Raw genomic sequence first — 16262 nt, forward strand, 5'->3', positions numbered from 1 at the left:
TTTAATGGAATGATGCTGACCGTCCATGCAAGACGTCACTAATAGAAAATGCTTCACTCTTTTTACTTTTTTTTTTTTTTTAATTCTCCAAGTAAGCAAATACTTCACTCTTCAATTACTCATTCAAAACTTGAAACTAAGGTGAAAATTTTCATTGAGTTAATAAAAAATGTACGACTCTGGTCAGTTTTACTAATGGTCTCCCTAAAACGATTTTGCTGCGGCATCAGCGGAAAGCCGAATAAATTGACGGTATAAAATTACAGATATGGCAGCATAACTATGGGCAAATTTCCTGTTCTAATTCTTTTTACAGTGCTTTTTCAGGTTTTGGTTTTACATCCCCATTTTCAACGGAGGATGGAATTTTCGGAAGTAGGTCACTAGTAGCAGTACCTGCAGAAGTAACAATTTGGGGTGTCCTTGGTGGGGGAGGAATGGTAGACTTGGGGATGCCATTGCTCAACGGTTCGTGCTGATTCCATGTTTCATTTCTGACACTGGCACTCCCGTTGCTGACTAGGTCTCTATGATTACTTGATTCACTTCTTGCGAATGACGAGCACTTTGTCTCTGAAAACAAAAAAAAAAAAAAAACAGATATTGAGCCAGACAGATATTTCACCTCCGTGGGAAAAATATTGTGTATTTCACTGCTGTTAGCACATATGAGAGCACAAGACACCATTAAAATCCATTCCAGATAGCAAAGGAAACAAGTTTCCTAACAATTATGGATAAATATAGAAGCTCACACATATCTGCTGATTTTACATCAGCCATGGCAACCTTAAATCCTACAAATAAATTTGGTACCGTTTTATCATAGCCTCCAAATTAATCTACACAAGAAACAATGAAATAAGACTACCAAGACAACCTACTTGACTAGAAACAAGTCAAATGTACCAGAGCTTAATTAGGCATCCACAATTTCAACAATATATGCTACTACAGTATTATAGCATGGGTGTGCACGCACACACAGTATCTTATTTTAAATGAGTGCTGTGTGCAATTAAGTAATAAGTTAAATGCAGCTTGCCGGATAACTGAGTCGAGTTGACCCAGGTCAATTCAATCTCAAGTGGCCTATTTTTCCCAATCAAAGCTCGAGTCGAGTTCAAGCACAAAAATTCAAATTTTCAACTAAACCCCATTCCTATATATCATTACAACCAATTCATAAGTTCTCCCACTTAGTAGAAGAGCCCTTTGTGGATTGAGAAATTTAATTTTAACCAAGTACAATATAGAGATGGTAAAGATGGAACTATGCAAAATTTCCCTAGTTAGCTCAAGGGCCAACCTTGAGATTGTTGAGATTTGGCTGGAACCCATTCAAGTCTTACTATGAACATTAGATTTATGTCTTGTTAACAAAATTCTAGGTAGTTAAACGGAACAGAAAGCACTTCAGGAGGAGACAAATCATGCATCCCAACTGGGTACAGATCAGGTGAATGTTTGTCTACTGTAAACTATCAATAATTTGCCTTCTCACTGGTCGCAGCCCAAAAAGTAAGGGATAGCAGGACATAATATTATTGTTTCATGAGTACTCAGCTGGGTACTTAGGGTCCAGTGATAGATTGCCATGTCTACACTGTTTTATTGGTTTAAGGCAATTTGGATTCATTAAGTATGCTTGTATTTTAGAAAATAAAATCCTTCTTAAAGCTAAGAGAGAGAATAGAAATATTAACTTGCCTTTAATTTCTCCTAAAGTGACAAGCTTGTTAAGACAATCACGAAACTTTGTCAAAACAATTCTCTCTTGTTCTGCATAGGCTTCAGTTAGTCCTTGCCCATGAGGCAACTGACAGGACATGTTACTCTGGCCCGTCAAATCACTCGGCGAAGCAGCTGTAGTAAACATGGCATCTTGTTCGTCACACATCAGTGCCAATGTTCCCGGAGACATCGGTCTACTTTTTGAAACATCAGCACCATCAGAAACAGATTCATCAGGGCCAATTTTCTCAGAGGAGTTTCCATCAAAAGAATCAGCTAATCTAGCTTTCTCGGCAACACTCAAATCCTTTTGGTTTTGTGATTGGTCTTGAGTCGAAGCAAGGTGACTTTCTCTATGTTCTTGTGACGACCTTTCTGTTGCATTTCTTTCATCTGGATTAATTAAGATGACACGGAAGATTAGTTTTGCCAAAGGGAAAAACAATCAATTATTTATAAACTCACCAAATGGTACAGCCCGCTGCATATAAATCAGCAAGAAATTGGATGCTACATGTTTCTAGAGCCAAGACAAACACGTAGAAATGTACTGGAAATTTAGGAACTGATGTGCCAGAACAAATCATTGATTTGTTAATATGTTGCCTTGCCTTCATAGGAATCTTAAACTAACTATCATCATTTCAATTTGCCACTGATAGACTATAATTTGTCAGCACAACTCTCTCTCTTGCCCCCTTAAGCAGGGAAGGGGAGAGATTATAATTTGTTGGCACAACTTTGGCAAGCTAAGAATCTCTCTTCAGAAGCTTCAAATGATTAGCAACAAGTAACTGCAGTAATTAAGTGTTATTAACCATGAAAGAGTTGAATTCTCTAGTTCCCAGCCAGCAGGATTACTTACCCCATTAAGGTGGAACAGCAGAAAGGTCACCCAGAAAATGTTGTGACAAATTTACAACTTCTGACAAGTTACAACATTCAGACATCATGGTCCTTGCCAATGAACTGTATTTGCTTCATGCCCAAAATACAGGCCACAGAAGAATACATGCTTAGTAGGGTTACAAGTTCATGACCCTAATAATAGAAACTAAACCCACTTTAACAAGCAAATCTGAGTAATTTAGTTCCACTTAACTCTAGCTTTGGTGACATTCAGCTCAAAAGCAAAAGCTGTTAAAGTATAACCACCAGATGAAGCCATCATTGCAACTCGCCTTCAAGACACCATCTTTGCTAAACTTTTATAATAAGGAAAACATGAAACTGGATAGCACCATTAGTCCACCAACTAAACAAAACCAAAAGAAAAAAAAAAAAAGAACTCAACCCACTAAGAAAAGAAATTATTGGCACCACATTTGAACCAGACATTTAATTTGGAATATAACGGCAAAGCTTATAAAACAAGAAGCACCTAGAGAAGTTGTCCATGAATTATCAAGACCCAGTCTGACCTAAATAACCTTCTTTATATCATCTTAACTTGGACAGCTCCAATGCAATTCCTCCTCTTAAAGTTATACTACCTAGGATTCTAGGTTACTATTGCAGATATAAGATTTCTAATTTGTCTGAGAACTGATACTCTATAGGCTTCTAGTCATTGGACATGGATACAGAGAAGGCCCTTCTCCAATAATATGATAAGCTATTTGGCCAAAATTGAAGGTTTTCCACCATATATAGGCAGAAAGTTCTAAAAGAAAATGACTTGATAACTTTTTTTTATTAGTAATTTGATCTAAATAGGAAAAGTTCTATATTTATCAGAAATATAATATCAATTTTAACAATATACTTCCAAAAGAGAAAATTAAATTAACCAAAAGTGATCACAAAAATGCTGCAAGAGAATGATGAAAACTGCATATTGTTGGAAATCTGTCTAATGAAATAGCAGACATGAACCTTTTCATAAAATTGGGTTAGACAAGGCCAAGATCAATGATGATAAAAATTTTACTGCAGTTAGCCCAAATAAATCTTAGCAACTTGAACTCTACATTTACCTGCAAGCATCTTCGCTGCTTCTGCTGAGTACACAACCAAAACTGAGCAAAGTTCCTTCAAATCTTGTGGTTGTATAATGTCAGCTAAGAGAGACCTTCAAAGGGAACACCAGTTAGACTTCCAACCAACCATACATATAGATTAAATTTCTTTTGGGCATTAGCTGTACCTGTATGTAAATTTTGAAGGGCCCATTCCAGCAGGATTACCTAAACGAGCACCAGGAATTGAAGATAGCGTCGAAGAGGGTACAGTAGTCTTCATGTGATTTGCCTGCAAGTACATGAGAAGAAGTCTTCCTCAGCATCAAGAAAGGAAGCCAATGCTAATTTGCAACTATGGATATTGAGTTATTCAACCCAATTGATAAATTTCTATTCATAAGTTAGTTGACTGGAACCAATATCAAGAAGGATTAATGAGTGACATTGCATCAACTAGTTAAACATATGCTGCAGAACACAATGAAATTCTTGCCTGCTGGAACTGTCCCAGCCTGTTAAGAGGATCTTTAACAGTTGACGCAAAGAAAAGCTCCTGGCCTTTTCTTTTTTTGTTCACTGGAGGAGATCCATAACCAGAGGACCCAATTGCACCAGTGATAGCTGCATTTGCAGCCTGCTGGATGTATGCAATATTATTGGCATGATCTCCATGGAAGAGAGCTTGCCTCTCTTCACTTCCTTCAAAATTTTTGCAGTCCATACATTTACAGTTTTCCGAGCAAAGAATGTTCGCTTGAAAACACTCACAGTACTTCTTAAGGCATCCTGATTTCTTGCAGTGACAACCTTTATTATGCTTTCCGATTACTAAACCTTCCCCAGGTTCTTCCTGCATTTATAAATCAGTGTATACCTTGTTAAAGGTAGCCAAAAACAAGCAAATTTTATAATGTTCATGATTTTGCTATGAATGAATATCGGTTATGTTTAAGAATGAGAAGAGCACAATTGTTCTTTTGGTGGCCAAAGTATTGAATTTTTGTCTAAATGCTAAATCCACTCTTACCGTGTAACACACTGACATTTAAACAATATAAAGAATCTGTCAGATAAATTATAACATGATAATCAAATATCAAAGAACCTTCAAAACTGGGGAAAAAACACAAGGCATGTGCTTGCAACTAAATTAAAGCCAACGATAAAAATTCATACAGCAGTTTTTGATGATGTTTATCAAGATAACGAGATAGATGCCCAGTAGACATACATAGGGATGTTCTTGTCTATTTCATTTTGCAATAATGTGTTTTGTGCCGCTAGAAATGTCAACAATGGAAAACAAGGATGGCATAGTAATGGTTGCTCCTTTTGCTTACTTCATGCAAGTTTTATCACCAATTTGACTATCTCTTCATTGATAGCTTATATCACAAAATAGCAACTAAAAATTTGTGATAAGTGACTGCTGAATCAATGGTTATCACTGTAAGTTTTATTTATGCAAGACCATTGGAACACTTGAAGCATTCAAGAATTTGGTCATTTGGACAACAAAAGTAGTTTCATGCAATGGCCAAGAAAGAAATCCTAAATTGGCAAGATTAACAAATAGCAATGGAGGCACTTAATGTTTCTCTGAGGCCCAAAAGATTTTCCTCCATGAATCAATGCATTTGCAATAACAGGAATAGCATACATACACATCTGGGAAATGAAATTAATTCAAACCTCAAACACCAGACAATACTCAAAGAACATTGAAAATCTCAACTTTTATGCAACTAACACAAGCAACAGGAAAAATCTGAGAAGCATTTGCAGTATGCATATCTCCCAGCCAAATAACAACATTTATGCAGATCTCTTTCCTTTATTGCTGGAGGAAGTGTCAAACATCTTCTATTTGATAAACCAAATTTAAATCCCAACTGAAGTACCCATAGTTGTGATAAGCATTTCATGTGTGCATTATGTTAACAAAAATGTTAGAATTGCAAAAAAATGAAAAATGAAGAGGGAAGTATCTTACTTCATTTAATAACTACGCATTCATATGGAAGTAATGCTTTATGTACAATTACTGCAGCAGGTTAATGACTCCCTAGAAAATTAAAACTGCCCACAACTTTTCAATTTAATTAGCAAAACATTTTACCCAAGCAAAATCTACTAGAGAATACATACTTTACAGCACCAATACTTCAAGACATCAGCCACAAGATATAGTCCAAATTTAAGAATGCATCTTGGAAAGAAAGAGCATACCCTACTATCCCGAATACCATGTGGACTGCTAGCGATTTTTGGTCTAAAAGCATTTGGATTACGCTCCAACGTATTTTCAACTGCTTCTCGCCTGGCAGCTTCATTTTCAACGTTATTAAAACAATTTACACAGTTGCAGCCATCACAGTATATTCCAGATGCAAAGCACTCACAGTACCTGATCAACAAATTGAAGAAACAGGCACCATCAAGAGGAAGCAATGAGCTGAATAAATAGTCATATGATTCATATGGGTATCTATAGCAAAAGCCACTGAAAAACAGTGATCCAACAAGGAGACCAAAAGTGTGGGCGGGATATAATGTATCCTGAACTGTAAGAATCAACTTATTTCTTTAATTGACTAACTATGGTACAATTACAGTGGATGTTTCGGAAGAATTTTGTAACTGCAAGGCTTATTACACAAGGATTGTAAGAATCATAGAAATAATATAAATCCAACTAGATGACACTTTGTTGTCATTAAATGCGTGCTATACTAAAGGTGAAACATTTAAGAACAATATTCACAATTTGCCTTCTGAACGTCAGCAGTGTCAAGTTTCCATTGTTACAATAGTACAAAGCAAAAGCAATTTGAGTTTCTAGTTCAATTACAATCTTGTACCAGAACTTACTGATCACAAGTAACTCAAGTTCCGTAGATTACTCATTAACTATGCCAATAATGTCCCTCATGTGCATTAAAAAACCCAGACCAGCTGTCATAATGGCATAAAGCTCTATGTGTTTTGGTCCTAAACACGAAACCATATTGAAGTGACAGTCATTGTAATTTTCTCAATTGAACTTTGAAGGCAAAGGAAGTTAAATCTGAATCTTAATTATTGTAATTCTTTCTTCCAGAACTTTGAAACTTCAATTGTATAAAAGATCTTGTCTTCGAAAAGATTAATGAATTTCAAATCCAACAATTCCTTTTCCTGAAATTTTGATATCCCTATTATTCTAAATATCGTGTTCTTTGATTTGAACGATAAGAACAAACCCTCAAAGATAAATATGAAAAAATAGGGTAGTCTATTTTCAAGGGCATAACTCCACGTTGTCATGACTTGTAAAAGATGACGACATGTTCTTCCTTTTACTTGTATCTTCAGGAATGGTGCAAATTATGGGCCAAGGCAAATAGTCTCCAAGCACTTCCAGGAGAAAACAAATTAAGCTAAAGCTTTAGATGTAACGTCACAAAAACACAAATGTAAATCCACCTCAACTGAATTGTGGAAAACCACAACCAAATACACTTATGAAAAGAGGACTGGCTACTCGGTCCTATGAATTTTGCAATGGTTACTTCCTCGTACTCACCCCAAGTTGGACAAGTATTAGTCTTAGTAAAGTCAATATAGCATTCCAAATTGTCAACCCAAGCTCCCAACACTACACCTAGTTGTAATAAATATCAAAGGAAATTTGTTGCAACTTCAAGATGATAGAGAATCCTTAAAAAATCAATAATTTGGTAAGTGCTCGAATACATCAGAAGGGCATAAATACAGCAACAGGGACTTACAATTTCAAACATCGCGAGTGTTTGCAATTACATTGTTTTTGTTTCTTGGGGGTACCATCTTTAGCGTCACCTGCATTCGATCTTGGCCGTGGTCTTGGTGATTCAGGTTTCCTGAAAAAGAGGAAAAGTAGTTTATTTTCCTATACCAACTAGAGAAACTTTAAGCATATGCAGAATGTTCTAATAAGTTTGTATCTGATATAAAGCAGAAATTCCAGTGCATAACTGAAAACACCAGACACTCTGTAACAACCAGGTAATAAAGAATCAAGGGGTTCAGACACAAGGCATAGCAAGTTCATTCATTTTACACATCCATGGACGTTTCCCTTCATACAGGAATAGATAACAGAATGAAAGGTAAGTGTATACTGATATTAATACAAAAGTGAAGACAAGCATAGAAAGAGCCCAAAACCCAATTTTTCCATTGGGTTGGTCGCAAGGCATTTTATACTTTTATAGCTTATGCTCGTGGAATAGAACTCAATATTTTCACAAAGTGCTCAAAATATCATGGTCTAAATGCTGCAAGTGCGCACAAAATTCAAATTTGTCCCAGCAATCAGATACCCAAATAAGAAAGCGCTTATCTTTCCATCTATTTTTTCAAAAAGATAATGTTTAGCTCTTGGCCTACATCCAAATTCTTCATTATGACTTTCACTTGATAGATTTAATTCAAAAATGGAAATCTTTTTTATAATTTATGAAATGAGACATACAATCACTTCCTCTGAGGATGAGCCAATGCTTGCCTCTAATTGGCACCAAGCAAAAGGGCAATTTATATTAACAAACGTCAAATTCTTGCCCTATAAATTGTATATAACGCCCAGAATAGAAACTTCAAGCAAAAGTTCAAAACTTTTAAATTTAAAATGAAAAAAGCCAAAAAAGGGATTCAGGGAACTACATAGGCCTCATCTGAGGATGTACAGCAGGTGGCACTGGAGGTTGCTGCATGGACATCAAAGGTATCGGTGGCTGAGGCTGTGGCTGCAGCTGAGACTTCGGCGGCTGAGTCGGCCTTGGAACTGGCTGCTGGAGCTGGGGCTGCGGCAGGCTCGGCATAACGGCCACCTGCGGCGGCTGAGTTTGCTGAGTATGCTCCCTCAAAGCCGGCGTTGCTGTAGCAGAAGAAGCCGCGGCTGATGAAACGCCAGTATACCCCGTAAAATCGAGCTGCCTGGCTAGCTTCTTCGGCGGAATATCAGTCCCCACTTGCGGCGGCGGCTGCTGCTGACCAGTAGTCTCCGATTGAACATTTTTTGGAGGGAAATCCCCTCCCTCGCTTTGCTCCATTTGAATTAACGATAACGAAACCCAAAACGCAAAAAGAAAAGGAGAAAGAAAAATTGAGGCTGCCAATTTCCGTAATTCCTCGCTAAAAAAACTAACAAAATAATCTTCAATGGAAATTGACAAAATCTCGCCAAAATTGATCACTTCACAAATTAGAAATCACAAAAAATTCAAAACTTGGAATTGCAAACCCTGCCATTACTCAGCTCAGATTCAAATCAATCAAGAATTCACCAAGATGTCGCCTCCAGAAAATAGGCGCAAAATTAACAAGAATTAACGGCAGCAGGAGGTTCATACGCGTGTGGATACAGGTATATACAAGTGTATGTATAGGAGGAGGGAGAAAGGAAGACGAGTCGGGGATGGGATGGGGGCCGGGGGATTTCAGAAGAAGAAGAAGAAGAAGAAGAGAGAAAAGGCTTTGGCTTTGTGGTCTTCTTGTTGTGTCGCTCCCTCTTAGTTTTGAAATTTGATTTTGTAATTATTGAATGGTTAGATTTACGGGGGTAATCCGATCCGACGGCCAAGGATCAGTATATTGATCTGACGGACCAAATTCATAGAAGCATTTGTGGTTGTTGCGTGGACGTACGATTAGGACTTCAAGGAATATTGGGCGACAACGCGAGTAGCGTTATCCGATGCTCTCTAGTCCAGAAAAGTTCTAAGTCGACCGCACTTAATTTGGTGCCACGTCACTCGACATAACCACGTTAATCTTTTCAGCTGTCATCTTCAGACGTGCGATTGGGAGGACGGTCAGGTGTTTGGAACAACGAGAACAGACGATCATTGTTAGTGCGAGTGGAGCCCTTCGTCTTCGTGAGATTCCGCTTCCTTCGTTGGAAGGAAATTAATAAAGAAATAGTACTAGAAAAATATTTTGATGGCGCCAAGGAGTCAGCGACGTAGTTGACTTGCTGAGGTGAAAAACTGGAGCTATTCGATCAACGGCTAAGATCTTCCATGAAGGAATGCGAGTTGCTATCGTATCATTTGATCATTCAGCGACGAGGTTGATTGCGGTCGCTGAAAGCCGAAAGGGAGCAGCAACTGCCGACCCAAAGTCTATTATTCATAATCAGAGCAATCATATCATTCCCGAAAATGATACTAATTAGTAATTAGGAAACCCGAAAATAATAATGTGGATGGGCTTCAATTTTCATCTGGATAAAAAACATTGAGAGAGAGAGAGAGAGACCCAGAACCAAAAAACCAAAAAAAAAAAAAGTTAGCAGACGGCATCCTTCCTCCGGGCTGCCTTACACGCCGGTCACAGATTATAAGATGAGTCGCGCGCTGAAACCAAAAACGATCTTTTTTCCTTCCTAAAGTTCCACAATATCGGCGACGAAAATAATAACCCACTTTAGTAATGGCCAGGTATAACAGACGGTATCAGCTGCCTGACCCGCAAGTTTCTCAGAGATGGAGCAGCTAGAAGTTGCCCCTGCCTGTCCTCTGCTCAATACAAGTACCAGCCTGCGGCTTCTAATTCCAAAATGACAGACCGCAAAAAACTAGAGAGTAGTAAGAGAAGACGACTTGGTCTTGGACGAACACTGTAGAAAGCAAAGTGCTGGCAGACACGCCAAACACCCATTACCAACACAAAGTAGCTGAAGGTCGCGGGGGAGAAAAATCTAGGGCCTAATTACATCAAAAACCATGAAAAAGTACTAAAATTCCAAGCGCAAAGCTATTGCCTCTACTTAACCAGATAGTAGTAAATTACATCTGTTTAACCTGAAGTATCAATAACACCAAGAAGAGCTAACGTGCTAATATCCATCACGCCCCATACCACGCCGATCATCTCGACCTCGCTCTAAGTACATATCTCGACGATAATCTTTAGGTGCTGCACCGCCTCTAAGTGGAGAACGACTTCTCTCCCTAGCATCACGACCCCACTGGCCACGTGGAGGTAGTGCTGTTGGCAGAGGAGATGGTGGTCGTCTCTCGTATCCTTTCCTCTCATTGAAGAGGTTATCCCTTGCACGATCTCTGTGTGCCCAGTCCAGTGGTATGGGTCTATCAAACCTATTTCTCTCACGATAATCATCTTCTGCATAATCTGGTCTGTCTCTGCGAAACATAGGATCAGGAAATCTGCCTTCATGTCTAGGATAAGGAGGTCCACCAGCTCTGAAATCTCTAGGCTCATCTCTAGCCCAACCACGAGGAGGTGACCGATAGCCATTCATCATCCTTCCTGGAGAACGATCAGATGAAGGACCAGGAAAGCGTCGAGGGGGAAGTGGCGGAGCAGGATAACCCCTCCGAGGAGGACTCCTAGCAGGAGCATACCGCGGCCTCTTGCAGTTGTTACACACCTCCCTCCTCGCAAAGTTGAGGTTGTTACATCTGCAACATTGACAAGACCAAGTGAGAGAGGAGGCAAAAGTAAAATGGATAAGAAGTTTGTCTGCATGCCTGCAAAATGCAAAATAGAATGATCACATCCAGAAATGCCCTTATATATGCATTACTTACTAATTTCTGTGCTAGACAACACCTTTTTAAAATTTTGGAAGTAATACAGAAAGAATGGCGTGCAAGAATAAACAAGGTGGAGAGTCAACAGGAACTTACTCAGAGCAATACCAATCTCCTTCTCTTGGGCGAACATTTGGATTATTTCTGGGCACAACTTCACCTCTAAAGGGACCTGGACCATATCCAGGCCCATCAAAACCTCTTCCATTGAACCTAGAACCATCCCTTCCGCGACCATACGATGGTGAGTAGTCTCGATATCTACCATGATCTCGCCCACTACCATAACCTCGGCTGCGAGGAGGAGCACCTGAGTGATCAAATTCAGGACTGTAGCGACTGTCTGGTCTATGACGCACTGGAGAAACAGAACCTGCACGCATTCTATAGCCTGAAAGAAGCCAGTGAACCCCAAGATAAGAAACACCCAGTTACCTAAGTGAGATACCAAGTAAATATCCTAACAAAACCAGATTTTGTGACTTTGAAATGCCGACAAAAAATTCAATTAAACCCAAAAACACATTACCGTCACTCAGGCATCCTCTTCTGAAACAATAGCAAAACTAAAAGGCTAACCTAGATATGAGTTAGATGGTCAGCCACAGACAGCCTTTGATGTTACTGCACTGGTACATACCCAACATTACCAGTTATAACAACTGAATCAAACAGCCCATTCCACAACTCAACCTTGTAAACTGATTAAACTAATCTTCCCCTAAACTGGTCCCACCAGAAAAAGTCCATGCTCAACCAAATACTTAACAGTCACCTACATGTATGGAAAGTCCCACATGTACGGAACCAGCGCAGAAGATTACTAAGAGAATACCCAAAATCCATGTTCAAAAGCACCACCAAAACGAATCAGCAAAACCCACCAGCTCACATGAAGAACAAGAAACAAAAAGCCAAAGGGTCTAGAGAGGATGAATAACTAAAATAATAGACCAGTATCCATTTGTCTGAATTCCTTTTGATACCAGCCAGCTATTTTCATATAGAATTCAACCCAATAAGTCAAACCACAACAATACCCAGCAGAAACAAGAGAGCAAATGATTCATGACACGTGACCTTCTTCTGCACTTCACCAATTGGAGCAAATATCAAACAAAATGCAGAACCCGTATGTTTCAATATGTCTTTGACCTCAAACTGTCATTCAACAGCCATCAAATCTATATAAACCAGAAGTAAACCATTCGCTCTCACGATGTAATAATACCCATACGAGTCTTCTGGCAATCCTAGGCAGGCCTCTCAACAAATTTAAGGCACCAAGAAGAAATGAAAACAGAATGTCACCAATCAACCCGCTCAGCTCACAATACTGGAACCAATGAAATTGCATATGTTACCACTAATAATGCGTTTCTTACTAGAGTACTTAATATCTGTTGACTTCACAATTATTCTTACATAAGTCAACAAACTGTTAATTGGAACTATGAATGCCACCACAAGCATTTTCCAGTATGAATACTGCATGATGGTTGTACATAAGCGTCGTCTTTGACCAATTTGCCAACCATATCAAACTCTTCTATAAGAAACTTTAATCTGATAATCTACATAGCAGCAAACCAATTTTAGAAGAATAAACCCTCAAACCCACATCCAAGCACAATAACCTCACCTACTTTAGCCGGCAATATAGTCATACCCTGTTTGTTTTCCTTGTACATATTATGAAACCCCAAAATAACCAATACCCAAACTATATTCCAGTATCAGCAGTCACATGGACGTGCCTTCTCAAGTTCCAAGTATTTGCACCAGGCAACATTCAAAGCTGTAAAACACAACACCATACTTCATTCATTATCCAAGACTCGAAAAGTTGTTGTGCTCGAGACACAATATAACGAAGCGTAATGATGGGTGAAGACTTGCCTAGGTATTTCCAGTACGTTTATATATAGGACATATTGCTTAGCAGAATGACTGACAATACTGAATAACAAAGATTTATGTGTATACCCACTTTACTACTATCAGGAAAGAAAATATTAATTACTCAACTAGAAATGCTAGCATCAATATTACAAAATATTTTCAGAAGAAGCAGAGTCCTCATTACAGCAATAGTTCACTTAGATGCATAGCTCATAGCAAAGCACAAAAGATATAAATGCAAAGAAAGCACACAGAAGGCTGAAAGTTTTTTTTTTTGTTTTATAAAGACATCCCAGCTTGTTACATAGAAATTGCAACAGAACCAAGATGTCCTTTAAAAATAAAACTACAATATAGCAAAAAGTATAAGTAGAAAAATGCGAACTATATTGTGAATGTTCCACTACCAGGAGAAGCAACAGTCTAGACTTCTGCACCAAATTCAGTTTCTCATCATAACTTATTTTATTCTCCTTATTATAACAGGTAGCTTATCAAAAACCAACAAATGCATGCCCATGAACATGTACAAATCTCCAAGAAGGTGAGGAAAAACCATCACGCATTCCCTTTTATAATATAGCAGATTCGAGATGAGAGTTTTTCCTACCAGAATAAGAGAGAAGTAATTGCAAAAAATAAAGCAAGAAAAACAGAACAACATTAAATGTTCCAAAATAAAAAAAAAATACCAGAAAACATGCAATACTAACAAAATCCATTTCAGCAAAACTAAACACACATAACATGCCACTTTGATATTACATAATTTACTCGGAAACTTTGGGTTTTTTTAGATTAATCCATAAAGGATAGATTTATGTTCTATCGCATCTCTTATCCGTAAATCACCCATCCCCAACTTGACAAAGGCAAACCCTTAAGGGAATGGTATATCAACAATTAGCATGTTAAAAAACTCCGAATGCATCCGACGTCATTGATGCATAATAAAGAACTAATTGCTACTAGCTCTAAATCAGCTTCAAAATTTTAACAACCCAATTCAATTAGCTACAGGGTAAAAAAAAAAAGACAGCAGGATAAACACTTAACAAACAGTATCTCAAATTTATCAGTATCTGCACTCATGACTGGTCTAGGGTTTAAAATTTACACAACCTCAGCAATTGAAAGTAACAGCCAATTCGAGCCAAAACGGAAATTATAAAGACAAACCATGGTCGTCAGCGAAGCGATCGGAGCGGGAGTAAGGAGGTGGCGCATCGCGACGAACTTCCCCAGGCTCGTAGTCGCTGCCTGCTCCACCAGCACCTGTGGTTCCACCCCCTCCACCGCCGCCTCCGGCGCCACCTCCGCTGTCAGTTGGCCGAACCACAAGGCTGCTCAGCAGAGGCTGATGCGGCGTCGAATGGTCCTTCTCACGTGACCCCATCGCTGCTGCTTCCGTCTTTCCGTCGCGCTGTCTCTATATTTCTCTCTCTCAGATATTACCCGCAGAAACACCGTTCGGTGTGTGTCCTTATTTTTTTTGCCCTGAATTTTGTGTGAATATTTTTGGCCCGTCTAAATTTAGCAAGCCGTAAATTTACGTATAAATTTACGTATGAATATTGGGTTCTGGAGTTACACGCCAAATTTAAAATACTTTAGGGTACGGATAAGTTGCACAAACCTCCCCTAACATTTACCAATTCACGGAGTCCTCACTTCTACTTTTCGAAATTGCACTAACCTCCCATACAGAGTTTGAAGGTGGTTAATATCTCTAGTAGGACATATATTTTAGTGTATTTTTAAATTTTGCAGTGTAAAATATTTGCCCCTCACGAAACCAAGGGGTCTTTGCTGTCGCTGGTAGTGATGATCGGGTATAGTGTAAGTACTGAAAAAATAAATGTATGCATTAAAATAATATAAGTAGATGCCAACACAATAATAGGTAAAAAAAATATACAATAATTTTTAGCTCTCATTGAAATTTATGCTCAAAATTTTGTTATATTTTATCATCATGTTATGTTAGAATCTATATTCACTATGTTAATATTTACATTTGTTATAATAACATACGTTTTGTACTATACCATGCTGTCACCCAAAACCCTTAAGCCCCGTTTGAATTGTATTTTTTATCATTTTTCATGAAAAAATACTGTAGCAATTTGATATATATAAAGAAAAAAAGATAATAGAAAAATATGATCACGAAAAATGATACAATTTTCTGATAGAAAATGACAATCCAAACAAGGCTGAAGTACCCCTTAGGACGTAGGTTATTGCCACCACTTTCATGCACATGTTAAAGTCGTTAGAATATAGAATGCTGTAGGAAAGTCGCCAGCATGCCACAAATGGGAGATAGTAATGGTTACAGCAAGCGCGACCAGCAATAGCCACTAAAATTAGAAGTTAAAAAAATAAAATAGAAACAAAGGATTTCTTGTGTGAAAATGTTTATCGAAGTGTATGAAAAGTTACATGTACTTATCAAACATGAATTAATGGGCATTTATGTAAATTTTTTTGGATTTCCATAATCTTACCTGAATATATATATATGTAAATATGTATGTATGTATGAATGTTGTCACTTTAATTATTCATATTATTTCTTCTAGCTGGCATGACTAATTGAAAATAATTAATTGATTATTTGGATACTTAGGTTTCACCCATATTTGCATCCACCTTTTTTTTAAATTAATTTTCCTTATAGTTTTTTTCTCCTCCAATAACAACTTTATCTTTTTTAATAGATTTAGTTATTTGCTCTTATGGTTCCTTTTCTTTTAACAAAAAATCAATTTTTTTTATAATTTGGTACAAAATTATTATCCAAATGGATTAACTTAGTATACAAAAAAAAATTAACTGTTACACTAATAGATTTATCAATATTGCTGAAAATTGAATATTTATTGAGTAAGAAAATAAAATACTAGATCTTTTGTACTTTTAATTAAGTATGAATATGTAGTTTCTAGATTTATCGTTACTATAAAATTTTTGATTATCTAAAAGAATATCTATATATAAAAAAGAGAATATATATCAATTTTTGACATATGTTACAATATTTGATGAATTCTATTATATTATAGTAAATGTATGTAAGGAA

General features: G+C 37.6%; 2 protein-coding genes across 4 annotated transcripts; both read right to left on the minus strand.

Annotated features, from left to right (window-relative positions):
• Positions 1-130: 130 nt before the first annotated feature.
• On the minus strand, positions 131-9220 carry LOC113691877 (protein tesmin/TSO1-like CXC 5). Its single transcript, XM_027210199.2, has 8 exons — positions 8382-9220; positions 7466-7576; positions 5925-6102; positions 4189-4545; positions 3881-3984; positions 3711-3805; positions 1711-2127; positions 131-573 (listed from the first exon to the last, which is right to left on the minus strand). The coding sequence occupies exons 1-8, from the start codon at positions 8768-8770 to the stop codon at positions 311-313; spliced, it is 1914 nt and encodes a 637-aa protein (XP_027066000.1). The 5' UTR covers positions 8771-9220; the 3' UTR covers positions 131-310.
• Positions 9221-10343: 1123 nt separating this feature from the next.
• Positions 10344-14702, minus strand: LOC113692777 (uncharacterized). 3 transcript variants are annotated; one of them, XM_072052686.1, is made up of 3 exons: positions 14357-14702; positions 11372-11666; positions 10344-11212 (listed from the first exon to the last, which is right to left on the minus strand). In XM_072052686.1, exons 1-3 carry the CDS (start codon positions 14571-14573, stop codon positions 10558-10560), a joined length of 1167 nt encoding a protein of 388 aa, XP_071908787.1. In that variant the 5' UTR covers positions 14574-14702; the 3' UTR covers positions 10344-10557. The 3 variants fall into 3 exon arrangements, with proteins under 3 accessions (XP_071908787.1, XP_027067130.1, XP_071908788.1); XM_027211329.2 differs by having other exon boundaries at positions 10344-11143; positions 14357-14698; XM_072052687.1 differs by lacking the exon at positions 14357-14702 and adding an exon at positions 11855-11995.
• Positions 14703-16262: the final 1560 nt, after the last annotated feature.

This window comes from Coffea arabica, chromosome 6c (assembly GCF_036785885.1).
Source record: "Coffea arabica cultivar ET-39 chromosome 6c, Coffea Arabica ET-39 HiFi, whole genome shotgun sequence".
Lineage (NCBI taxonomy): Eukaryota > Viridiplantae > Streptophyta > Magnoliopsida > Gentianales > Rubiaceae > Coffea > Coffea arabica.